Here is a 27,457-nt window from a genome sequence, read left to right as displayed (position 1 = left end):
ACTAACAATAACCAATAAGTGAGCTTTAACAAAACGAAAACATCTGTCAAAGGGACAATTTAGGTAACTGCTAAATTGTACCACTCAGTAATATAATGTACCATTTTCTTGATTTTTTTTTTACTTTTAAAACCAAAAATGACCCCCCAAAAAGAATAAATTTCATTTTTAAAGCTTTTTCTAAAATTCAGTAAATATTTCATGCATAAACTGAAACTTATATTTACCAAGCAAAATATTATACCTTGCAGTTTTCACAGTTCTCAATTTCAAATACAAAATTAAAGACAAATATAACCTCAAAGTGCTCATGCAGAATGACAGAATTGAAATAACTCAAGTCTTGTTTCACCTTTACAATCACTGTGCTATGGGTGTTCATTTTACCCCATCATTTAAATGGTGCCATAGAGGTTTGAGCCATGAACTGCACCTAAGTCCCAACTGTTATGTGCTTACTCTCAAAATGAGCGCCTGTCACAAACTGTGTTAGGAGTCTCCCAGAACTGTTGGTTCTCTGAGTTAACTTCCACGTAGAATATGATGTTAATAAGGATAGGTAATTAAAATGTGCTAATTTGAAGCTTACATGTATATTATTATTACTCTGGTAACTGTAGCAATTTAGAACTCTTAGATCAACAAAATAATTTTGGGGGGAGGAGTATTTTAACACCAATATTATTTAGAATTGCATGGTGACATAAAGCAGAACAGCTTTTATTCAGTTTTATTATTACTGTAAAATTCTCTAGAGACACTGTCCCCCTATTCCACCCACTCCCACTCACTAACACCCCCCCCCCCCCCCCCCGCCCCACCAGTGCCTGCATTTGGAGTGCATGGCTCCCCTTGCCCGGCCCTTGGTTCTCCACTGGAGGATAAATGACCTTCCTTGGGAAGGAGTAAAACAGAAGGAAATAAGTGAGAGAACTCAGTGCTGAAGATGAAGTTCCCTGCTTTTTTCTTTCACAGTTTTGCTTAGAGCTGGACAGGTGATCCATCAAGGGAGGGTGTCAGCTCCATGCGGGAATATGGTCTGTGTAAGGCTGTTAATAAGCACAATAGGTGATAACTGGATAATGACCAGGGAGCAGTCAGATGGGTCATGTTGCAGGTTTGTTTACGGAAGCTTGACAGTGTGGGTGAAACACACAAATCCAAAGGAGGACGGCCTGTTTGACAAGACATAAGCTTGGATGGTTTTCAATGGTCTCCGGTCTGCTACAAGCCCAAAGTCAGACTTATGAGGCAGGGTATGATCCAAAAGCACAGCAAAGTCACGTTCAGCTAAAAGTGTTCATATAGCTCCATCTCATGATATACTGTTATTTAACATTCCTTTAAAATCTCTCTCCCCCGCCCCCATCCACACACATCTGCACATACGCATGGGCATGTATACAGTGTATACATATATACAGTTTTAAACTCCTGAAAAATTATCATTATGAAATACATCATCAAAATATACATAAAAGGAATGTCCATTGATGGATGAATGGATAAAGAAAATGTGGTATATAAATACAGTGGAATACACTCAGCCATAAAAAGAAGGAAATCTTGCCCTTTGCAACAACATGGATGGACCTTGAGGGCACTATGCTAAGTGAAACAAACCAGACAAAGACAAATACCATATGATCTCACTTATACGTGGAATCTTGGGAAAAAGAAACCCCAAACTCACAGACACGAGAACAGATTGGTGGCTGTCAGAGGCAGGGGGTGGGGGATGGACAAAATGGGTGAGGAGGTCAAAAGGTACAAACTTCCAGTTATAAAATAAATGTCACAAGATGTAATGTATAGCATGGTGACTATGGTTAATAGTACTGTTTTGTATATTTGAAAGTTGCTAAGACAGTAAATCCTAAAAGTTCTCATCAGAAGAAAAAAAATTGGTAACTGTGTGGTGATGATGTTAACTATTGTGATCATTTCACAATATATACAAATATCAAATAATTATGTTGTATAGCTGAAACTAATATGTTAATTATATTTCAATAAAAAAATATATACATAAAAGGTATAAAGTATGGATAGATTTAAAATATAGATATCACCACGCAATTCTAAACAATGCTGGTGTTAAATGTGCAATGGTCATCAAATGACCACGTGCATACTCACTACCTAGTGGAAAAAAGAAAATGTTACCAGTGCCTTTGTGATCCCGTGTGCCTCCAGCCCTTGGCATTTCTTGTTCTCTACAAAGCTAGTTTCTCTCTTCGAGTTCCTATTTTCTTTATCCTACAAGAGCTACAATATTTTTTTCCCAGTGTTTCTAGATTTAGTTTTCTATTATTTTGTTTAGGGTTTTTTTTCATCTATGTTCATGAAAGAAATTAGGCTGCAATTGCCCTTTGTCATGCTGGCAGTGTCTGGTTTGGATATCAAGGTTGAATTAATCTCACAGAGTTGGGGGATGATCTGTCTTTCTTCTACTGTTTCTGAGAGTTTACACAAGATTGAATTTATGTGTTTCTTGAATGTTTGCAGAATCTATATGCAAAAACCTGAAATCGGTATTTTATTTGTGGGGATATTTTACAACACTCATTAAGGTAATAGGTAATAAGATAATAAGGTAATAGGAATATTCATAAAAAATTTGAGTTATTTTTGGTAATTTATATTTTTCTAGAAATTTGCCTATTTTATGTGAATTCTGAGATTTTGGCATAAAGTTGTTTAATATATCCCCTGATCATCTTTTAATCTTCTCTACATCACTGTTTATATCTTCTTTTCATTCTGATATTTAATTGATATGTATTTCTCTATCTCTCTCAATTGATCTAAGGTTTGTGAATTTGGTCAATCTTTTCAAAGACGGTTTGGACCCTTTTGATCTATTTTTTCTGTTTTATTAGTTTATTGTCTTATCTTCAATTTCTTTGTCTACTTTCTATGAGTTTATTCTGTAATTGTTTTTTATACTTTTCAAATAATAACCATAGCTCATTTGTTTTCACTATTAATTTTCCTCTAAGTATCACTTTATCCATATCCTACAAGTTTTGATAAGTAGTGTTTTCATTATTGCTTAGTTTTAAGTTTTTATTAATTTCTAATATAATTTCTTCTCTGATCTATTTAGAAGTACACTTTAAATTTCCAATCTTATTTGTTAAAATTGAACATATTTTAAAATTTTTATATTTTACTTAACCTTAATTTTGATTTAAAAAGCCATATGGGGCTAGTGGCTACCATATTGGACCGTGCCAGTCCAGAACTACTACGTCTATTTATTTTGTTTCCAAACAATACAGGACCTTTATATATGTTAACTGATCGACTCCCTTTCAACTTGCATGCTTTTATCCTCCAGTATTTAGAAGTAATTTTTTTTTTATTAACTCCTCACACTAGAGATTACGGTTTTTGCTTTATATAGTCCATGTTTGTCTAGATCAACCCATACTTACCATGTTCCTTATTTACCATTCCCTTTTGCATCTCAGGATTCCCTGGGATAATTTTCCTTCTTCCTGAAGTATATTTTATAGAAATCCCTTTGGTAAATGTATGTTAATAATACATTCTCTTCATTTTTTATATGACAATTCTGCTCTTGTTGTTGAAAGGTAGTTTCATTACATGTAGAACTTCAAGTTGATTGTTATTTTCTCTAAGCACTTGGAAGATTTTCTTCCACTGCCCTGTAGCTTCCATTTTTACACGTGAGAAGTCACCTTTCCGTCATTTTTTGGATAAACAATTTGTCTCTTCTCTCTAGTTGTTTTGAAGATCTTCTTTTTGTGTTTGCAATTTGATGTCAGTGTAGCTAGAGAGAGATTTGTTTTCATCCTGCTTGAGATTTGTTTGACTTTTGGAATCTGAGGACTGATGCTTTTAATCAACTCTGAAAAAGTATCAACTATTATATCTTTAAATCAAGAAGGGAATAATAAAGAAAATGGGGATAAATTGCCCGTCCCATTTCCTCTATTATTTCCTTCTCAAAATTTGATTAGATGTTAGAATTTCTCACTCTTTTCTACAAGTCTTTTAACCTCTCATATTATTTATGATTTTGCCTTCCCATATTAAATTCTGAGTACTTTTATCTGTTCTATCTTCTAGTTTATCATTTCTCTTTTTAGCTATGCCAAATTTGCTGTTTAACATTTCTATTAAATTTCTAATTTCAATTATTATATTTTTTATTTCTAGAGATTCCATTTGGCTCTTTATCAAAGCTTCTAGTCCTTTTTGGGAGTATATCATCCTCAGTCCTTCAAGATATTTTCAATACCATCTCATTTCTTTAAAAATATTAGGTTAAATATATAAAATTGCAGATATTGACTAGTTTTGACCTACAAAAATGGCAATTTCATATGGTCTGACCTAATAATTATTCTATATTTGTATATGATAATTCCACAATCTTTATGGGTTGGATTCTGCCATTTGTGCTTTCTGCTTTCACTCATGTTGGTTTGTTTTCTTACATTTCTAATGATTTTTGTTTTTTCTGGGAATTTTTGAGGTTCACATTTAAAGTGTGTTCCCATAGAGAGGAGATATGTTTACTTCTGCCAGGTAACTGAGGACAGTACTGAAATGAACAAACTCTATTTTTTGCTTGGCTTTTTTGGGCCACACAGAGTTTAGTGAGACACACCAGCAAGAGGAGACTTAGAATTTGGAATTAGGAATTACCTAGGGAGACACTTTTTTCTCCTTTCTTTCACTCTACTAATAACCAAGGCTAAAATAATTATTCCCATTGTCTCCCTTTCTGAGGCTCCTTTCTCCCTAGTTCACCCAATGATGGCATTGCCCCTCAGGAGTCTATGAAGCAACTGTCTCCCTGATCAATTTTGTTTCTTGACACCCATATGCATGGGCTCATAAAATCCAGGCTCTGGATTACCCAGGATTGACAGACATCCTCTGAGAAAAGGCTAATCCAACACTAGCTAACTTTTCTGGATTCTCACTTTCCAGTTTGTGGTCTCTAAAGATTTCCCTTTCTTTCCTACCAGTTCAGCGTTCTGCACCAAAGGTGTTCTTCTGACATCTAGTTGGCTGTATGATCAGAAACAGAAGTCCCAGACTGCTTTTGTCACTAAGTATAATACCTAGTTTATTGAACAATATGAACTCCATGAGGTACAAACATGAAATGATTTTACTTTTCCCTAATCACTGCCCTAAAAACATGAAAAGCCAAATCTCCTTTGCCCTTGCTTAACGCCATCTTGGGCAGATCCTTTAGCTTTCTGGCTACTTGCAATTAGTTTCATTTAACTCTTATTTCTTTCCCTTCTACCAGCCTTGTCCAGAAGGTCTTCTAGTGAAACAGGGTGAGTTCTGCTCCTTTATTTCTCCTCTCTCTGCCTCTTCTTCAGTCCCCATGGAGATCCTTCCTAGAGCCTCCAAGGGTCACGGGGACCCTAGGGGTCAGTGTTCCATATCTTTCTCCTCGAGCATCATAACTCACTGGGGTCCCTATTTGCCTATTGGTGTGGGTTGCCCCACCTAGCCTCTTAGCTTCAAGAAGCAGACATCATTCTTGGTTCACATACATCCACAAACTCAAAGAGGTACCTGCCGAGCTTCCCATGAACTTTTCCATATTTCCTTTCCTGGCGGCAGAAGCAGGAAACAACTATGGGTTCAACAGTTCAGCAAGAATCTAGTTAGGGAGAAGATTCAATGCACCCTTCTTGTGGCAGCTTTAATCATCACCAATGATTCTCATGGAGCCCTCTTCGTTTGGTTTAGAGGGAGGAAATACTTGGATTTAAGAAGCGTTGTTTAGAAAAATCTCTAATCAGCGACTCTAGAGAGTATCCTCTTTGGACTTCCCAATTCATCCTCCACTCCAGCAGTTTGCTTATATATCAGGATAAATAGGAATATTTTAGACAATATTGATAGTCGACATTGATAGTCAACAATACTAGCTATGATGAGCTCAACAAATGTTGCTGTCATCATTAATTCTCAGGAAAATAATGGTCTAGGGGCATATTACCTGAAGAATATATAGGATAGAACTCTGTAGAAGAGCGTGAGCCAATGATATTGTCATTGGATCTAGAAAATGATGTCATAGAACCAAAAACCAGGTTAAATGTTGTAGTCCAAGTTTTACATAAAAATAACTTTAAATTTCCTCTGGCTGAAACTGAGAGTAGAATTACGCTTTGCTTTTGAAGAACATGCCTTATTAAAGTCAATATGTTTAAGAAAAAAATTTTCATAGATGACACAATGACAACTTCTAAATTTGGCTTCAAAATTTTTTTATATATAACACCTGAGATAATTATAGTAATATGCCAGTAAAAACATTTTGTATTTGCGTAAATTAAAGCTTTATCTGGTACCATTGTCTTCAGTAGAACAGAATGACAAAATCGACTGCACCAGGAGCTAAGCTTGAGAAAATTCATGGTCTCCATGTTCACAATCTTTGTATAGACTTCCTGCCAGCAACATGATTTTGCTAGAATCTTCCTACCAGCAACATAGCCAGCATTTTAGTGTATAGAATTCACTGCTACAACAGTTGATTCAGTGGAATCAATGGTCATTGTTGCTAACCCACCACTCCTTGTTATAGGGCACAGTGCCCATGGTGGTTTTCTGATTCTTTCTTTTAAAAAGACCCAGTAACCCCAGGTAAGTTACAATAAATCTGGACTTCGTTCTCTTCTTAAATTTTATCTCATGCTGAAACAGACTTTTTTACAGAAGTATTTAAAAAGAAATTTTAGACTACAAATTAGAGGGTTGTGTGGTGTATATTCACTTTTAATAAATGAGCTGTCTTTTCCTTCTTTCATTCTACTTAGTATTTCTTCTTGAAGGGGGAAAAAAATCAAACAAGGAAAAATGTGAAACGATGAATTAATGTGACATTTAGAGTAAGATTTTAATGGCACAAAGGCCAAGAATATCAAAGTTGTGACTTTTGCTTTCATAATTATAATTTGACAGGATTTCAGGATGTTGTTGCTAAAATGAACTTTATCAGAAGAAAATTAAAAATGCATACGTTTAAAGAAAATGTGTTATAGTAGAGTTATATTTGTTAAGACAAACACGGCATAGTCAATCTTGAATTAAGCATTTAAGCATTGTCTTTTTCAGAGTTGGTCCCTCAGAGGTAACACCCTTATTTCCATCAGTATTGGCTATGCTACAAATGTTTTTGGAAATCAACTTATGAACCAGTTTACAGGGGCAACAAGAAAACCAGCTTCATTTACTCAGAGTCATATCTCATTTAACCCAAAATTGGCACTTTGCGTAGGCAATTTGCATTTCCCAGACCTTACTCACCAAAATGACTTCAAATTCCTTTTTATAATTTAAAAAACCTATTTTTGATTGTGAAACATTACACACACAAATATGTATAGTTTAAACTATTTAAAGAAAACATTCATGTTATCATAACTGAGGTTTAAAAAATTTTTCCAACACTCCAAGAGTTCCTTGAATGTATTTTCCCAATCACAATATACTCCTTGCCCCTTAGAGGTAAATGGTAGTTACTTCCACACTTTTCCTGTCACTTTTACCACCTATTATACATCCCTTAATACTACCATTCCATAGTAGTTTCTTGAATTATATGAATGGAATCATACAGTGTATATCTTTCTGCATCTGTCTTCTTTTGTCCAATATCTTGTTTATGAGATAAAACTAAGGCAAAGGAGGGCAAACTATGGCCTCCTGCCTATTTTTGTAAAGACTGTTTCATAGGAATACAGCCATGTCCACTCATTTACATATTATCTCTAGCTTCTTTTGCATTACAATGGCAGAGTTGAATAACTGGAACACAGATTGTATGGCTCAAAAAGCCTAAAGTATTTGCCACATGGCCTTTACAGAAAAAGTTTGCCAACCCCTGATTGATATTACTTGATTCAATTTGCTAATATTTTATTTTAAAATTTCACATTTATTTTCACCAGAGACATTGTACTGTGGTTTTCTTTTCTTGTAATGTCTTGGTCTATTTGGGGTATCAGGGTAATCTTAGCTTCATAACATGAGCTGGGAAGTATTCTCACCTCCTCAATGTAGAATTGGTATTATTTCTTCCTTTAAATCTTTATTAGGATCCACCTTGTAAATTTGTGCCTGTTTTTTTTTATTTTTTTTCAATTAAATCACCTCAGATTTCTAAAACATCACTTACCCTATCATTTTCTTTATGCTACAAGGTATTTAGTGAAATTTTGGCACTATATTAGTTCTCTATGGCTGCTGTAACAAATCACCACAATCTTTGTGGCTTAAAACAATAGAAATTTACTCTGTCACAGTTCTAGAGGCCAAAAGTCTGAAACCAGTCTCACTGGACCGAAATCAAGGTGTCGGCAGGGCCACACTCCTTCCAGAAGCTCTCAGGGACCTTCTGCTGGCTGCTGGTATTCCTTGAGTTATGGCCACATCACTCAAATCTCTGCCTCTGTAGTCACATGACCTTCTCCTGTTCTGTGTCAAATCTTTCTCTGAATCTTTTATAAGGATACATGTGATGACACTTAGGGGCCACGTGGATAATCCAAAATAATCACCCCATCTCAAAATCCTTAATCTTAATCACATGTGCAAAGACCCTTTATCAACATAAGTAACATTTGCAGGTTTCAAGAATTAGGTCCTGATATCTTTGGGGGCCACTATTCAGCCTATTACAGGGACCCAACAAATTATCTCTATTTTGAGTCTTTTTTTTCTTAGTTACTTTTCTTCTCAAGGATATAGAAGCAGAAGAAGAATAACAAAGATCAAGAATATTCACTATGGGGCCAGCCTAGTGGTGCAGCGGTTAAGTTCGCACGTTCTGCTTTGGCAGGCCAGGGTTCGCCGGTTTGGATCCCGGGTGTAGACATGGCACTGCTTGGCAAGCCATGCTGCCATAGGCATCTCACATATAAAGTAGAGGAAGATGGGCACAGATGTTAGCTCTGGGCCAGTCTTCCTCAGCAAAAAGAGGAGGACTGGCAGCAGATGTTAGCTCAGGGCTAATCTTCCTCAAAAAAAAAAGAAAGAATGTTGACTAATTTGGGGTAACTCTATGGTTTCCTAACTGGTTCTCTTGTTTCCTGATCTGGGAGTATCACAGGCTAAGAGAAGACTGATGGCCTGGATTAACCCAGAGGTGGATTCAGGTGGAACACCAAGAGGATAAGTGGAAAGCACTAACCTCAGACAGGCTTTCATACACATCCTGTGAAGGATCACAGGTCAGAGCCAGAATGGACCATAGATACTGTTCAATCCAAACCTGTTAATTAACAAATGACAAAACTGAGGCCCAGGGAGGCTGGTGACCAGCTCAAAGGTCACAGATTTACCAGCTCAAGTCACAAAAGAAGCCCTAGACTCATGCAAACTGTACTGCCAAGAAACCATTGGGAAAGTATTTTTAAATGTTTATGTCAACATAAACCCATTAAAAATAAATTTGTGGACTATGGAAAGAGATAGAAATGTGCACATGAAAAAATGTGTTAAGATAAGTGAAATAAAAATGCACGTATATACCTAGCATATATTCTGACAATTATTTGTATAATAAGAATTCATAAGGAAGAGGTAGGTGGGTGTACTTTTAAGCAAATTCATTCCTCTATTCTTTGATTATGAGAAAGAAGTAGAATTGAGACTAATGGTTTGAAGCTACAGGAAGGCGGGTAAGATTCAGTTTATTATAAGAAAGAAGTTTCTAAAGGTCAAAGTTGCCCAGAAATGGAATGAGAGATGATGACATTCATCACTGGCGGTTATTAAAGCAGAGGCTGGCGAGCTCTCGGCAGGAATGTGGCAGTTGTACTGAGTCCCAAATTCAGACAGGCTGTATTAGATAATCTGAGGAGATACTGAAAATAGAGGTTGCTGAGCCCAGGCTTATGGGGATGCCCTGGGATCTGGATTTTTAACAATTTACCCAAATGATTCTCACATTTAGGGGGAATGCGTCAGACACCTGAACTGTTCCAACTCAAGAATCTATAATTTTTTGCATGCAGTAAGGGAAAAAGCATTGCAATGGTAGCAAGGAATCCAGATTCTGTCTTGGTTCTATCCCTGACAAGCCATGTGATTCTTGAGCACATTACATCACGTCTCTGGGACTCAATTTTCCTGTCTGCAAGAATAAACTAGACTAGATGTATCTTACAGGTCATACATGCTAGGAATTTGTGTTTCTGACAGTGGCCTGGAAAAAACTAATCTCCAACACCCCTGAAAAATTCTTCATGACATTCAGGTGATGGAGAATTACCCTGGAATGAGTCTCCATGACAGCTGGGCAAGGCTGTGAAATCTGGCTAGTTTCCTGGAGTTCGAGGGCATTCGGCCCAGGATGCGTCTATCGCATGCAGGGCAGGTGGGGAGTGGATGGGGCTGGCAGGCTGGAAGTTGGAAACTCAGAAACCTTACTATCTTGGCTCCAATCATCATATTCATTACCTACTTACTATCCAAAAAGGAGCCCTCACGGAGGCTGATGTGCTGTCCTGAAAAGGGAGTGGTACGGTGACCACGAGGGACCCTTTCTGTGGGCACTTTGGTCCGAGATATCAAGCCTCTGGAAGGTGAGATGGGTGGTCATGGATTTTCATTTCTTATGAATGAGACTTCCTCCCTCAAAAGGCAATGAGCCTGGCTTTTGATCTAATGTTGGGTTCTCCTTTCTTCCCTACTTCCTTCTTCTCTCTCCAATTCTCCATTTACGTTCCCTAAGGGTCATTTATTTGCTAAGCCTCACCTCTTACAGCCCTTAATTTTTTGATTCTGAGGGAGAGACTGTGTTCTAATGGCTATCTCTTGTGTTTGATCTTCTCCTAAATATATCCATTCTCTATCTCAGTGCATTTACTCCCTGGGATGGCCTTCCCAAACTCAACATGTCAACCCACAGGCGGACCAATGGGCATCCTTCACTCTCTGCATCCTAGCAACATCTATGAATTCACCTATGAGTTCCTATCCGAGAGGTGAAGATATTTCCTGAGGTTGACAGGGAAATTTCAGACTCAAAATCATGGTATATGGGGGTGGGTTATCTCAGGCTAGCCAGGGGATAGACTAGTACATAGCTTATAGATGAAGATGTGCAAATTTTAGCAGCCCGTCATGTCCCTGGAATCCCCTGGACTTAGTATCTGATGACTCTCAAATCCATATCTCTTATAGAAAATGTTCTCCGCAACTTCAGTCCCTCACTTCTATCTGTCTCCTGGACAGCACCACCTAAATGCCCCTTCAAAACCTCCAACCCAACACGACCAAGACTGATCCTTTATCTTCTCTCCAAAAACTAAAACTTCCTCAAGTCTTTATACTGGGCAAAGGCACCACCTTTACCCAATATGGGTTAGATCAATAAAGGTTATCTTTATTTTTACTAAATTTATTATATTTATTTTTATTAAATATTTATTATTAATAAATATCTGACCAATAAGGTTAGATCAGATATTTGAAGGCCAGAAGACAATGAAGAGAATAACATGATGGGAAAACTTTCTATTTTCAGCATAAATGATCTACGTAGGTACTTTCTGTCCAAGCTCTGTGTGGGTCTTGTAGGAATTCCCTAGATAAATTTAATCTGTAAGATGAAAAATCAAGAAATGCCTACCACCTCTTGTGTCACTGATTCCAACTGATAGGCACCAACACATCTGGAAGGTTGTAAACAAATGCACCACAAAGCCTGCTTCAAAGGGACTCACCTGAAAGAAGCGACATCCATTCAATTTTGATCTTTTTTTGTCACTGGGTGCCATGGATCCCTTTAATGTCACCTGTGAATTCTAGAAAACTTTCTTTATTTCAACATTCTGCCCTTCTTACAAGTATATCTTCTCCTCACCCCAGCCTCATTGCTCATAGCTTGTTTTTTTTCAAAGCGCACATTCCCCAGGTCTATATTTTTTCTCTTTATTCAATGTTGAGTTTTTTTTTTTGGCATATACATTCTTGTTCTGGGACTTTCTCCTGATACTTTAAAGCCTTCAGTTTAGAGTTCTGACCCAGACTCACTCATTTGATCCATTACACTTCTGCACATTTCTGTGTATTCCTTTATTTATTTGGTGTAGGTCACTAACAGTTGCTGCTTCTTTCACCTTTGGGACAATTTAGATAAACTGGTGAGATTTTAACTCAGTGCAGTGCTGGACAGCACAGAGATGGGCCTTGCAGCAGAGCTATTTCCGGGAGATTAATGTTATTCTCATCTTTGATTTTCACCACGCTGCTGAGACAGTGGTGATCAGTCGTTCTCTGGAACTTCCGCTGGCGATGGAGTCTTGGACACCACCTTACATGGTCCTCATCCATAGTCTTCAGGAGGAATCCTGCACTTCTCAGCTTTCACGGGAGGACTGTCATCATTGTGCTATTTGCCTCCTTCTTGCCATCTCCCATCGAAATCACTTTCTGTTTAATCAGGTGGGAGGTGCTGGACAGCTTGTTGTCCAGCAACACAAGAGACAGAAACATCATGTTGGTTAAACCAGCCTCATGATATCCACCATTCTTCATCTTTATCTTTTAATCTTTACTAAGAAAATGGGGTCTCAATATGCAAGAGAAAAAGCTACTCCCAGCTGTTGTTTATGGAGAGGAAGCGCCAATGTTGGTGATAAAACTCCCAAAACGTGGGGCTGGCCCCGTGGCCGAGTGGTTAAGTTCGCGCGCTCTGCTGCAGGCAGCCCAGTGTTTCGTTAGTTCGAATCCTGGGCGCGGACATGGCACTGCTCATCAGACCACGGTGAGGCAGCGTCCCACATGCCACAACTAGAAGAACCCACAACGAAGAATACACAACTATGTACCAGGGGGCTTTGGGGAGAAAAAGGAAAAAATAAAAAATCTTTAAAAAAAAAACAAAAAAAAACTCCCAAAAGGTTTGAAAGGCTGTCTGCTGGTTTGTGACGGGAGATTGGCTATTTCACTAATGGTCAGAAAGACTGATAGAGGCCGCTGAGTGGGAGAACAGACAGCAATGTGGTCTGATTACTGCTCTGTAGACACAGCCTCCATTGTCACAGTAACAGAGTGGCCATATATTCGTGCATGTCCACCTCAGGTTTGGTACCCAAAGGTCTCAGCAATCTAGAATTTTTCTGTATGTAGCTCTCCACTCTAGTAGCAGAAACCTCAGGAGGGTGAAGAGGAACAACGATTTCCTGAACTATCACCCCAGGGTTTCTCTAGAGGAGGGTGGTGGGGGTGAAGAGCTTAGGGCTGCTCTGTTGGCGCTAGCTCTCTGGCTGTGAGTCTGAACGTACTGCTCACGGACTGGCTACAGTTGTACAATTGTTGTCCATCCGACAACATTACAGCTGACTTCTGTTCAGTCTGCGGTTGCTGAGTACCCACTGGTGCAGAACGAAGTTCTTGCGTGTTGGTTGGCAATGCCAAATAAATTTCCTGGGTTCCAATTGCCTACTGCTCCCTGTGCCACAACAGGTGTTGGCTGAATACCATGTTTGATACCTTGAACAGGTTAAGCACAAGATTTATCTTCTGTCTTAGGGTTTGACTGGTGTTAGGGGCCACCTCAACCCCAGCCTGAGCTGTGCTGGCAGTGTGGGACCTGATATTGCTGGACAGTAGACACTGAGTTAGCGATTGGCCCAAGCGGTGGTGGTTAAGCAGAAGGTGAGTATGTTGGCAAAGTGCGTTCTAACTAGATAGAACAGTCTGCTGATGCTACTAGTGTCTGAGTCTTTTGAGGACTCTATCATATAAACAGAGCTGTTCCTCAGCTTTCCCCACTGACTAGGGATGGTTAGTTAGTCTCAGGGCTGTTACCAGTCATCCATTTGCTTTTCAGATCCCTGAATTTTGCTGTTATCGTCTCCTGTGTTGGGAAACAACTCTCCATGGGTCTCTCACATATCTGTACATCTTGAGAGCGAGGCATTGATTACCTTTTGGATTGGACTATCTTTTCAAGGATATTTAATCCAAGGATGTTAACATTCCATGTTAGATCATTATAATAATGGCCTCCAACTTTGGGATTATATCTTTAAAAAAAAATCCTTTATTATGATTTTTGTGGGGGTTTCAGAAGTGGAAAAGATGAATGTATTCAATCTATCATGTTAACCTGGATCCAATTTTGAATGAGTTACCCCATGCCCCTTATCTAGTCACCAAGTCCTATCAACACTATAGTCGACCTGTTCTTCAGATGTCTTGAATCCTGCTGTTACTATCCTTTCAGAGTGGGCCCTGGAGGCAGAGGGCCTGCCATTGACTCGCTGTGTGACCTTGGAAAAGTAGCTTAGGCTCTTGAATTTGTAGTTTCCTTGATTATAAAATGGGGATAATAACATTTCCTGTCTTAGGGGATTTTTGAGAAGATTAAACGAGACGAGGCTGTAAAGGTGTGGTTTCAGTTGATGCTGTGGTTGTTGTTAACATGACTTAGACCCCCTCATCTAAAGATTCCCCACCCAGTCTCCCTATTTCCCCATCTGTTCTTGCTCCATCTTTCATCCACTTCTAACACAGAGATATGATTTCTCTCCCATTTAAAACCCCTGATGGCAGCCTATTACCTTTGGGACAACGTCTACAAGTCAAACTTCCTTTATAATCTGTTATTAAGGGTAAGTCTCATATTCTTTTACTTCCTGTGGCAGTGCTGCCATTGTGCTCCTCTCCTCAAACACATACACACATAAAGGTATTTTAAACTGCGACCACATAAACAAGCTCATCTTTGCTGAACTCTGGCATAGTTTTCATGCACCTTGGCCTATGAGAATTCTATCTTGTCCAGCTGGGATGACTTTCGCCAGTTTTCTATTCAGGTTTGAGGCCTAGCTCTAAAATTATTTCAGGTGGTAGATCATGATCATAACGGTCTTCAATGAATCACGTGACACTTCCACTCTTACTCCGGAGGGGGAGATGGTTTCTCTATCCTCTTCAATCTGGGCTGGTCTTGTGACTTGCTTTCAAGAACAGATTGTGGTGGGCTAGATATTGTACTAGTTCTGGAGCCTAGGCCTTAAGAAGCCTTGCAGTTTTCATTCTTTCTCTTCTGGCACTCTGAGACCATCAGGCTGTGAGGAAGCCCAGTCTAACCTACTGAGGGATATAAGGAGACATGGAGGGAAACTGCAGCCCTAGCTAAGAGTAAACACTGCAGGCCGACAAATGAAGGAGGCCATTGTAGACCCTCTAGCCTCAACTGAACCATCAGATGACTAGGGCCTCATGGATGAGACTAGCAGAACTGCCTGGATTGCTAATTCACGGAATCATGATCATGGGGAATAAAAAATCTCCATGGTTTGTGGGGGTTGGTTATGCAGCAATAGATAACTGACCTATGTCCTCAGAGAAAGGTTCTGGACACACTCAAGAGAAACTCACGAGTCTCTCCTCTGGGCTTTGTTCATTCTTCTATCATGGCACATGGCTCATATCATTATTAGTCTACCTGTCTGTTTCTCTCACTAGATTAACAGCTTTTGAAAGCAGAGATCAGGTTTTTATTCATCTTTATATCTCCTCTGACTACTCTAGTGCCTGGTACATAGCAACCATGGACATTTATTACTCAGGTCACACACTCACCCTTTCCTGAAACACTTTCCCTTGCCCTCTAGAACTCATGGTCAATCACAAGTAAAATTTCTTATATCCTTAACATTTTCAGTTAATATTCCCTTCATCTTCTTGTTCTTCCTCAATGTCTCTGCTGCCCTGCAGCCCTCTTAGGTGGGGCCTGTTTTCCCTCCCATGTGTCACACACTAGGGGGTTTGAAGGCAGTCAGTGACCTCCCTGCTTCTCATGGCTTCTCTCAGACTGTCTTCATTCCCTCCCTCTTCTCTAAGAAACACTCAGCTTGGGCTCCCATGACATCAGATTAAATCACCCATACCCCTTGTTGTGAAAGGCATTTACTGATCCCTGGGTCTCTGCCTTTCATTCCATAAAGATTTTGACCACAGATTCACAACCACCCCTTCTAACTCTCCTCCAGTAGTGATTTCAATATCTAGATAGTTCAGTCTTCCAAAATCATGGCCTCTTAGTTCCTTGACCTCCTCTCTTCCAATGATCTTGACCTCCATCCTCTCTCAATCACTTATTCCCATGGTCATACCTTACATCTTGTCACCACCAATATATTGCAACCCTCTATAATCTTAGTTTCAAACATTCTGCTACCCAATCACCACCTCCTATATTTCTAGCTCTCTTACTCTTGCCTCCGACTCCAAAACTCCTTTGCCACCGGACTTACAATTTATTGTAATTACTACTCCTCACTGTTCCTCACCCATCTCATGTTCTCAGTTCTCTCCCTACTCAGTTAAAATTTAATGGTCAATCACTTTAGTTGCTCTCTTGCCTCTCTCCTGATTTATCATACTCTCATACTTGCTATAGCCTTAATTAAGTCCCACTTTCTACCTGATACACGCCCAAATCGAGAAAGCTAAATGTGGCTGGAGAAAGAATTGCCTCTCTTTAAATTCATAAGCATTAATAATCTCAAGAAGGTCTTTAACACCCAGCATTCAATACTCATTTCCCTAATCCAGTCAATCTCTCTACTCTCCTAGATGACTATTTCATAGATTTAATCCCTCCCCAAACCTTCAATATCTCTACCCTCTTTGCTTCCCATATTACTAAGGAAATAGAAACAATTAGAAGAAAACTTCTACAAGCTCCACCACATCTCCAAGCGTATCTGTACCTCTGTTCATGTCCTATGGCTCGCCTCCTCTTCCTATGAATAAATTGCACGTTTCTAGCTAAAGCTACCCACCTATCTTAGTTTCAATTCCTCACCTACTCGTTGATATCACTCCTTGAATGTTCCCTCTTTCTCATTCACCATTTATTTCCCCCTCTCTGTTGAGTCATTCCCATCATTATATAAACACACTATCACTTACATATTATTAAAAAAATCTACATGTCCTGACCCCATTTACCCATGCAGATACTACGCATTTCTTGCTTTAAGGAAAACTTCTTCAAAGATTAATTATACTCACTACCTCAAATCACTCTCTTCTCATTCTAAGTTGAACCCACTCCAGTAAAGCTTTGTGCTCTCAGTGCTTCATGGAATGTACACTTATCAAGGTGAGCAATGAATTCAATGTTGCTAAATTTAGTGGTTGATTCTCAGTCCTATCTTACTTGGTTATCAACAGCATTTGACATAGTAGATCAACTCTACTCTTCCTTGAAACACTTCACTTTCTAGAAGATTTGGCTTCCAAGAAAATGTATGCGCCTGATTTTCCTTCTCATCTCCAGCTACTCCTTCTCAATTTCTTTTGCTGATTTCTTCTTCTCTCCATGACCTCTATATGTTAGAGTATTCCACGTTTTTGGACTTGGACTATGTTTTCTATCTACACTCACTCCCTTGGTGAGCTCATTAATCCCATGGCTTTAAATATCATATCTATACCGATGACTTAGGTCCTGGCTCAGACTCTCCCTTAAAATCTAAATCCACATACCCTAGTGCCTATTTGTCATCTCCAATCGAATGTCTAATAGGTCCCCAAAGTTCAACGTGTTTAAAATGGATCTCTTGATTTCTTACATTTCAGCTAAACAAACAAACAAACCCCTTGCCCCATTCACAGTCTTCCTCATTGAAATTAATGGTAACTCCATTTGTCCAGTTGCTCAAGCCCAAAAGTATGGCATTATCATCAATTCCTTCTTTTCTCTCATATTCTACATATGATCTATCCCCAAATATATTCTGCCTTTAAACTTCAATTGGGATCTGACTACTTCACACATCTCCAATGTTGATAGCCTAGTCTGAGTCACTGTTTTTACAATAGCCACCTATCTGGCACTTAACTTCCCAACTCCCCAGAGCACGCAGAATGCAATAGAGTGATTCTGTTGTAATGTAAGTCAGAGCGTGTCACCCATGCTCAAAGTCCACCAGTGGCCTTACGACCAAGAGGCTACGCGATCTAGCTCACCATTATCACTCTGACTTCATCCCTGTTATCCTTTCTTTTCTTCACTCTACTCTAGTTCCCTCCTCTTAGTTCCTCAACACCAGGAACCTGCCTGCCTTGGAGATTTAGCACTTGCTTTCTGGAGTGCTCTTTCTCTCAATAGCCACATGATTCAATCCCTCATCTCCATTCCACCTTTGCTCAAATGTTAACTCCTCAGGGAGTTCTTGCTTGGCCACCCGTTCCAAAATTGCAACACTCCTATCCCCTCTTCATACTTTATTTTTCTCTAGGCCTTTATCTCTACCTAAAATTCTGCAAATTTTCCACATTTATTTTGTTGTTTCTTCCACTAGAATCTAAATTCCATGAGAGCAGAAATTTTGATCTGTTTCATTTACTTTTGAATCCCCACTCCCAACAATGTTTAGAAAATAGTCAACACCCAATAAATATTTGTTGAATGAATCACCAAGAGTATTTGAAAAAGACCAGATGGAACTGCTAGAAATAAAAATAAAATAATTGAAATGAAACACCTACAGGCTAGATTAAAGAGAAAATAATTTTTCAGAGAAAAACACAATATCAACAAAAGAGATACACGGCATGATTCATCTTATGAAGCTAGTATAAATTTGATACCCAAACCAGCAAGGAGCGTAAATAAGAAAAATCACAGACCAATTTTTCCCATAAAAATAGATACAAAAATCCTAAACAACATTTTATCAAGCAAAATCCAGAAATGTCTGAAAAATATATAACAGCCAATCTTGTGGTATAATTCCATTTATATAAATTTCAAAATTAGAGAACACTAACCATACAAGCATCCTTCATGATCCAAATCTACTTGGTACTTGAGTTCAAACAGTGACAGTTTCAATAATCAGTTGGGATATTTATGGGTACCTCAACTGAGTGTATTTATTTTTTAAGGTAACAAATGGTAATATTGACTTTTTGTGGGTTTTTTTGGTGTGCTTTTCTATGAATTTTGACCTATGTACAGATTCATGTCACCAAAATCAGGATGCAGAACAGCTCTATCACCTAATAAAATTCCCTCACACTATGCCTTTGTACCCACACTCTTTCCCAGACTCCCAATCCCTGGCACCACTGATCATTCTCCATCACTATAGTATCTTTGTGGTTCTTGTTTCTTTTTAGGACGTCACAGAAGTGGAATAATATAGATGTAACCTTTTGAGACCGGCTTCTTTCATTCAGAAAAATGACTTTGAGATTCATCCAAGTTGGTGCATTTATCAATGGTTCACTCCTTTTGATTGCTGACTATGGATGCACCACAGTTTGTTTATTCACTCACCCACTGAAGGACATTAGGATTGTTTCCAGTCTTTGGAGATGATGAATAAAGTTGCTATAAATACTTACGAGTTTTGGTCTAAACTCGAGTTTTCATTTCTCTTGGATAAATGCCTAGGAGTGAGATTGCTGGGTCATATTTAACTTTATAAGAAACTTCCAGAGTCGCTACATCAGTTTACCTCCCCACCAATAACGTCTGAGAGCTCAGTTGCTCCATAGTCTCAGCAGGACTTGGTATTGTCAGTATTTTTTATTTTAGCCACTCTCTAGGTGTGCGGTAGAAACTGAGACCTTTTGATTCCCAAAATTTTAGAAAGCAAACAGCCAGATTTTGATAATGAATCATCTAAAGTTCTATCTTAATTTATTTGGTGATTTGTTTGGATAGTAAGGGATACATGCCTGTGTGGTAAGACCATGAAGAGAGCAACAGATTGATTAGTATAAAGTAGGCAGTGGTTACTGCAAGTGGAAGGGGAGGTAGATGCCACTCACAGTAGGTCCACCAGGAGCTCTAAGATACTGATGATGTCTTAGTTATGAAGCATCATGATGGGTACATGTGACCTGTTTTATTATTATTCTTGAAACAATATCCATGTGTTTGATACATTTCACAATGAACAACTTTTAAAGAAACGTCTGAGCACACAACACACACAAAAATCCCCAAAGTAACGTAGAAAAATATTTTAAAAGCACTTCTTTCAGGAGTTCAAGTACAGTGAGCTAAAAATCTTAACATTTTGTAGAATGCGAACATAAGATTTTCTTAAGGCTTGTTTAAAACTAAAATAATTTCTTTAATATTTCTATGCTTATGTACACCCCATAGGCCAAATTGCTGATGGGCTAGCCAGTTTATTAATGAGCTAGCTTCTTCCCAGAAGCCTCACCCCACACACAGAAGGGCTGGTAACAGTAACAGTATTTTTAACAATCGGCAGAGAGTAGCTCCTTCCTAGAAACCAGGACCAGAACTCGACCTTATTTAAGAAGTACATTGAACATATCAGCTTTACTATTCACAAATTCTCAGACACCCCCCAGGTCACAATTGAGGCTACATGCTCTTCAGGAGCCTCTTTCTGTAGCCACTAACACCTTGTAAGGAGAACGTTTACCTGTGACAACACTGGGGATTTTGGAGAGAAAGCTCTTGACTGTTCTGATGGGCACACCGCCTGTCTTGTCATCTTGCATCTTTGTAATGATGTCTTCAATCTGAAAGAGGTTGAAGAAAAGAAGTATTACTGTCTCCCACAAAGTGATTGTAAATGACATCCTTATGAACAGCCAAAATGTGGGAACATGGATGCCAACAATAGCTATCAGGAAAAACCTCCACCTGGTCAGTCAATAAATGTATAGCAGGATCTGCTATGGACCAAGTGCTGGGGGTGGAGCGGCCGGGGATTAAATACAAGGGCATAAATTATGGTCTGTAAGGACAATACCCAGTTCAACAAGGTAAGGAGGGAGAAATACATTAGAATACTTGATAGGGTCCAACGTGTAATTCAATATATGTATAATGAAATTCCCCCTCCTTCCCAAATCGGGTTTATATAAGCATATGAAATTGCCATATCCAGCCTTAAAAAATGGCAATTTCCTATAGTTTAACTTAATATATTAACCAACAGCTGTTAGGATGTATAGGCAGGGCTGTGTTTGGGAAAGATAAGGATCCAGCCAGAGTAGCATAGGAGAAAAAATAAAGACTATAAATCAAGACATGGAAAGCTCTGATCTGGAGAAGTTGGAGGACAGGTCTCAGTGGTTGTGAGTGGTGGTGTGAGAGTGGTCACCTGGAGCCAGGACCAAGGTGGAGCAGCTAAAGAAGAGCACAGTATCAGAAGAAGGCCATGGTGGGCTGTGGCCTGGAGTCAGGTGAAATCTTACTAATGAAACAAGCTACTGTGTACATATATCGAACACAGAGCAGAGAGGGGAGATGGACTACCAGGGATGTAGGCGCCTAAACCATAAAACCAATTTGTAGCTAAAAATTTACAAGCCAGGACAGAATGTAATTTCCAGGACAGAAATCTTCAGAATAGGATACAGAACGATCTGTAACAAGGACATAGATCTTTTTGTTTTGTTTTGAGTGGAGGGAGGGCAACTAGAAGAGGGGAGAAAATATTGTGTAATTTTACTACACAGTTTGTTCCCCTAACCAATAAAATGTCTTTCAAACACTAGGATGGATTCTCTGAGTGCTTCCATAAAAGATTCACATAATTTTAAGTCTAGAAATTTAAAGCTGTAGCTTGTTTAGTCTAACGTACTAGGATTGCAATTTGAGGGTGAGTGAGTTTCTCAAAGTCACATGACTAACAACTTGTTTGAAAGAAATCGGTAACTTATAAGACACAGTTAGCATATGGCATAATTTAGTAATAATAATATACAACAGCCAAAATGTATTAAAAATTTATTATGTGGCGCTGGCCCCGTGGCTGAGTGGTTAAGTTCGCACACTCTGTTGCAGGCGGCCCAGTGTTTCGTTGGTTCGAATCCTGGGCGCGGACATGGCACTGCTCATCAAACCACGCTGAGGCAGCGTCCCACATGCCACAACTAGAAGGACCCACAACAAAGAATATACAACTATGTATCACGGGGCTTTGGGGAGAAAAAGGAAAAGAAATAAATAAAATCTTAAAAAAAAATTTATTATGTGCTAAGTACTACTCTAAATATTATACACACATTATGCCATTTAATCCCCGTGATTACTTCCTAAGCTAGATTACACTATTATCCACACTTTCAGATAAAGAAACTAAGATTTAGTGAGCTGTATCAATCAGGGTAGACTAGTTTAAGTTGTGGTAACAAATAACCCTTAAAATCACAATGGCTTAATACAACCAAGTTTTCTCTCTCATGCTACAAGTCTACTGCAGGTCACCAGGGGCACTCTGCTCATTGTAGTTCCTTGGGGACCCAGGCTGATGGAACAGCCACCATCTTGAATGTTGCTGGTCATCGTCCTAGAGGGGCAAGAGAGAATTCTGGAGACTCGCACTGGCTATTAAATGTTACAGCCCAGAGGTTATATATAATACATTTGCTCCCAATTCTCCGGCCAGAACTAGTCACATGGCACCACACAACCACAAAGGAGTCAGGGGTCCAGTCTTCTGGGTGCTAGAAGGAGAGGGGAACTGACCATCTGTGAGCAGCAGCAATGACCAGCATGGTTGTTAAACAACCTTCCCAGGGTCACACAGCTACCCAGTTGTGGATCTGAGTTTGAACCCAGCTGCAGACCCCAGATCTCAGGCTTCTACCCCTTGGGCTGCTCTGCCACCCAATAAGATGCCCAGAAAACCAGCCAAGCAGGGAGATCGTTCTCCCCCATGGATGGTTCCGGGTTTTCCTGAGAAGTACAGTTACGTCTTGCTTAATGATGGCGATACTTTCTGAGAAACGCATCATTAGGCAATTTTGTCATTGTGCAAACATCACAGAGTGTACTTACATAAACCTAGATGAGATAGCTCACAAAACACCTAGGCTATATGGTAGTAACCTTATGGGACCACTGTTGTCCATGCCGTCCATCATTGACTGAAATGTTGTTAGACAGTGCTTGACTGTGCCCCTTGGGCAGTAGATGAACACATCATGCTAGGAAAAAGGGTCGTTCTCTGAAGACCTGCATTCTGTTAAATGACAAGATAAGGATTTTCATCCATATTCACATTAATAATCTCAGCTAGTGCCCCCGCTTCTGTCCTCTAAACTCAACCCAATGATTCATAGTAGTTTGAGTATTACTTGCGAATAGCCGAGGAGAGCTATTCCTAGATAAGTGGTGATATTTTCAAAGTAATCTATGCTTTTGATCTAGTGTGCTATCTGAAACCAGAACTATCAGTTACATTGCTGCTTTCTATGGAATGGCCTGAAAATCAATGGGAATTGGAGGGAAGCCAATATTTCAATTTAGTTAGACCCCTGACTTGTCATTAGAAGGTAATCATTTCCAGTCTCTGCTCATGTGGGCTGGATTTAAAGACTGGCTGTGCAGAGGAAGTCTCCATGATTCTTTTCTCCTCCGCTCCGCTTAGTTGCTTCACCACACTACTGAATCTTAAAAGGCCTCATTTACTGAAGAGGAAGACCTATTTTCTCACGTTGCCCACCATGTACCAAGAGGTATATCACTCATCAGAGGTCACAGAGAGATCAAAAGGACAACTCCCTTAACTGGCCAGAATGGGGATTATGTTCCAGCAATAGTCTACAACATCAGAGATGTGGAAGAATGTTTCATTGGGCTCTACTGCGTGACTCCCCCTTGGTATTAATATACCCCCAAATTCTTGCCCTGGCCTGATGATGGGCAGAGAGTCTGCCCCTTGACTTTTGGGCTTGGCCATGTGACTTTCCAAGCTAATGGAATGTTAGCCGCGTGATGTGAGCAGAGGCTTTCAAGGTGCTTGCATGGTTATGCTTACCCTCTTCTCTTAGGAGGTTATCCCTATAGTTGGAATAGTTGTTATTCCAAGGAGGGTGAGAGACATATGGAGCAGAAAGAACCCAACCCATAGCTGGATCAGTCAAACCTCAGCTGACCCGCAGACTCACGAGTGAGAAATAAATGCTTATTGTTGTATGCCACCGGGTTTGGGGTTGTTTGCCTTGCAGCAAAATTGTGGCTATGGCTGACTGATACAACAGGGTTCTGAAAAAAACGAATTTATCAGAAATTGCTGAATCTACAACAAATACTTGGTAATAAGAATCAGTGAATCGTAGAGGTGGGGTAACCTAGAATCCAATCCTTTTTAAGAATGCAGAAATTCCATCTACCCCATCCACCATCTACTTAAAAAGTCTTCGGGTTTATTCTGCTCCATAGTCCATTCCACACTTGTGTCAGGCAAATTTGCGATAGCTGAGTTTGATTCTGAAGCAAGGTCCACTGCAACATCAGCCAATAATACTGTCTTTGAAATTTTTTGTCATGGTTTATGGAGAAATGCTAAGAGTACAGACCTACCAAAAAATCAAAACTGGGCTCCCAGGAGCATATGTAAATTATAATGACAAATATTTTCAGAATATCTACATTATGATCAATATTGTCCCAGGTATTTTAAATAAACTGTTATCTAATTTATTTCTCAGTCTTAAAAGTTATTTAATAAAGATGTTGAAGTTGAGGCTCAGAAAGGTTAAGTGATTTATCCAAGGACACACAGCTAGTAAGTGGCAAAGCCAGGATTCTTACCCAAGTCTTCCTGACTTCAATGCCCAAGCTCTGTCTACCAAATCTAAGATGCATCTTTTTATCCTCACCCAGGGCCTGCCAACATGCCTTTCAGGTACCAGGCACTTAATACTGTTTGCATTGAAGGGAAAGTTTCGCTCCATCCTAAGGGAGTAGAAGAGGAAAAAGAGAAATTGATCCAGATAATCAGATTATCAACCATCTCGGGATTTACTTTGGCCCAAGGACTGCTGGTGTCTTGCTGCTCAGCATTCTCTCTCTTGGCCCCAAAGGCTTGGCTGGATTAATCTTCTACCGGTAGATCACAGCTCCTGGGCTGGGAACGGGGGGAGGGGAAGGTATATACTTATATTATCTTGACAGTTCAGTTCCATCTAACTTCTGGCACCTTTTGTTCCTGAAGAAGAGCAACATCAATTCCCTGACATCCTTTAATAGGAAGTTCTATGTCATTAGGGAGCAGGTTGGACTTGAGTTTCACTGTGCCGATCAATAAGCAGGTGGCCTTATCTGACAGCTAAGCGATGCAGAGAAACCACTTGGCCAGTTCGAACGGTTCTGCCTGGATGGGTCACAACAATCAGGATGCCCTTCTCCAAGGAGCTCCAAGCTCAGCACTGACATGCAGGTAAAACATTCTTCCAAACAGCAGGAAAAATGGAAACCATCCCACCATAGGGTGGATTTTCTTTGAAATGAGCAATATTATGAGACAGTAGATATAATTCACTGAAATAGCCATGGGCGTAAAAGAGGAGTGGGGAGAAGCAATCCTCTCTTTATGAACTGAAGCCGCAGCAGGACAGTAGGAAGAAAGCTGGTCTGAGGCCCAAGAGAAATTGGCCTCAGCTTCACTACTTGCTGTGTTCACCTTGGACGGGTTACCTAACCTCTCTGGACTTCCCTTCCCTCATGTCTGCAGTACTAGGACCCGTTGCTAAACTAGTTCTGAAACGCGAGACTTCTCTGACTTGACAAAGGCAAAGCTGTGCCTGTGAGGAAAGGACAGCACAGGCAATCAGGCCTCTGGGTTCCCATTCTCCATGGTGCCCATCTGCCAGATAGATCCAGGCAGAACGCTTCCCTGTGCTAAGAGGTGCTGGGCAGGACCAGGGAGTTCTGACGTTTTTAGAAACCATTCTGGACAAACAGCATAGAAGCCCGACAGAGACATGATCTAAAGAGGCCCTGACACGGTCCTTTCTTGACCAGCTCCAGCCTGCTCATCTCGGCTCGTATGGATGCTCTCCTAACAGAAATGACAAAGGGCCAATATTAGTTTTGTTTGTGTAAACTAATTATCCAGTAAACTAATTTATTTAGCTCCTCCAATTTTTCCTCAGTAGAAGATTAAAAACTTGAAGAATAGGCAAACTATGCTGTTATTATTAAAAAAAAAAAAAACAAAAACACCACAACTTCGGCAAAGGCGGCAGCGTTTGCCTCGGCACGAAGGTCTTACCGAAGCCTTCCCTCTTGACCTGGCAATCAGCTGCCCATTGCTAGCTACTGATGACGGTCACTTCAGCTCCTGCATTTCATTAAAAACCCCTTCTGTTTCGGTGTCTGTGAATGAGTGAAAATGACGTTTGGGACACATCTTATCAGCCCGGAGGCAGACTCAGAGCTGGCAAATGATAATCATACTTCTTAATCCAAAATGTGTGTGCTTCACTGAGCATGCTCTGCCCCATATGGGTTCCATCAGATCAGGCCATTTCTCATTTTTATTTCCAAAGACACAGCACACTGCTGTTCTCAACTTCTAAATGTACTCAGCTTCACTTACTGGTTTAGTGGACATTTATTAGGTACCTGCCAAGTGCCAGGCACTGTTTCAGTTTCTATGGTGACAAAAGTAGGTAAAAGACAGAATCTGTTCCCCATCACAATGATAATACATTTCAGAAAGATTCAGGGATCGAGGTTTACAGTTAAGGATGTGTTGGCGACAGCAGAGAAAGTACAGGTTCCAAAGAAGCTAGAAGGTGAAACACTAAGGAATACCACATTCAGAGGGCCTCAGAAGGGGAGCGATCAAGACTCGCTCCCTTTTTCACCATCCCATTCAAAAGACTGTGATTTCAACAGCAGGAGGGGAGGTTTGAGATTCCTTGTGCCAGCTATGACAATGATGAAATGCCTGTTAGTTTGTTTTCAGTTAAACTTACTTTTGAATTACTCTATCAGTCTAGAATGCTCTCAATAGAAAGTAAAAAAAATCCAGCCTCCAAACACAGGGGATTATCTTTGCACATAACAAGCAATCCGCATGTAGGTAGTTGCTGGCATTACCGCAGTTACTCTTTTCTAGGTGGATCACCATCTTGGCCTTTCCCCCAAGGTTGCCAGACAGCTGCCCCAACTCCGGACATCACTTCTACGTTAAAGAAGAAAGGTGAGAAGAAGGGGGGAGGGTTGGTACAGCTGGACTTGTTCCTTTCATCTGGAAAAGCATATTCCTTCCCAGAAGACACCAACAGATCTCTGCTGCAGTCTCATTGGCCAGAACAGGGCCACATGGCTACATGTGGCTGCAAAGGAAGCTGGGAAGAGGGTGTTTAGCTTTTCCAGCCTCTATATTGCGTGGAAACATGGGAAGAGGAGAATGGAAATGGGGTTGGGTTAATCAAATAGTATCATCTGCCACAAAGACCCTGCCTGAAAGAGCAGCCATGAAGGATGGTGGGGCCCTGAGTCCTCTCTCGTCTGTTCTCTACGCTACAGCCTGTGTGATACTCTCAAGGGAAAAATCTGACCATTTAACTCCTCTGCTTAAAATCCGTCTACGGTTTCTCGTCTATGGTGCTTATTCTGTTATAAGCTTTATAGGACCCTCTATCTTTTCTCTATATCAGTTATCACTTTAATTTGGACTTGCAT

The 27,457-nt window shown here is 39.9% G+C and overlaps 1 protein-coding gene across 41 annotated transcripts in view; it reads right to left on the bottom strand.

The window, feature by feature from the left end:
• The window catches only part of RGS6 (regulator of G protein signaling 6), a 529,145-nt gene that overhangs the window by 152,415 nt on the left and 349,273 nt on the right, over positions 1–27,457 (bottom strand). For all 41 annotated transcript variants that reach the window (XR_011532871.1, XM_070593510.1, XM_070593542.1 and 38 more), the window contains one exon: positions 20,448–20,547. Coding sequence is in view for 40 of the 41 variants with exons in the window: in XM_070593510.1 (XP_070449611.1) it covers positions 20,448–20,547 (100 nt within the window). In the remaining variant the exon portion in view is untranslated. The remainder of the gene's footprint in view (positions 1–20,447; positions 20,548–27,457) is intronic.

Source organism: Equus przewalskii, chromosome 25 (genome assembly GCF_037783145.1).
Source record: "Equus przewalskii isolate Varuska chromosome 25, EquPr2, whole genome shotgun sequence".
Classification (NCBI taxonomy): Eukaryota; Metazoa; Chordata; class Mammalia; order Perissodactyla; family Equidae; genus Equus; species Equus przewalskii.
Note: the sequence above shows the minus strand (reverse complement) of the source record. Positions and strands in the feature narration are given on the sequence as shown.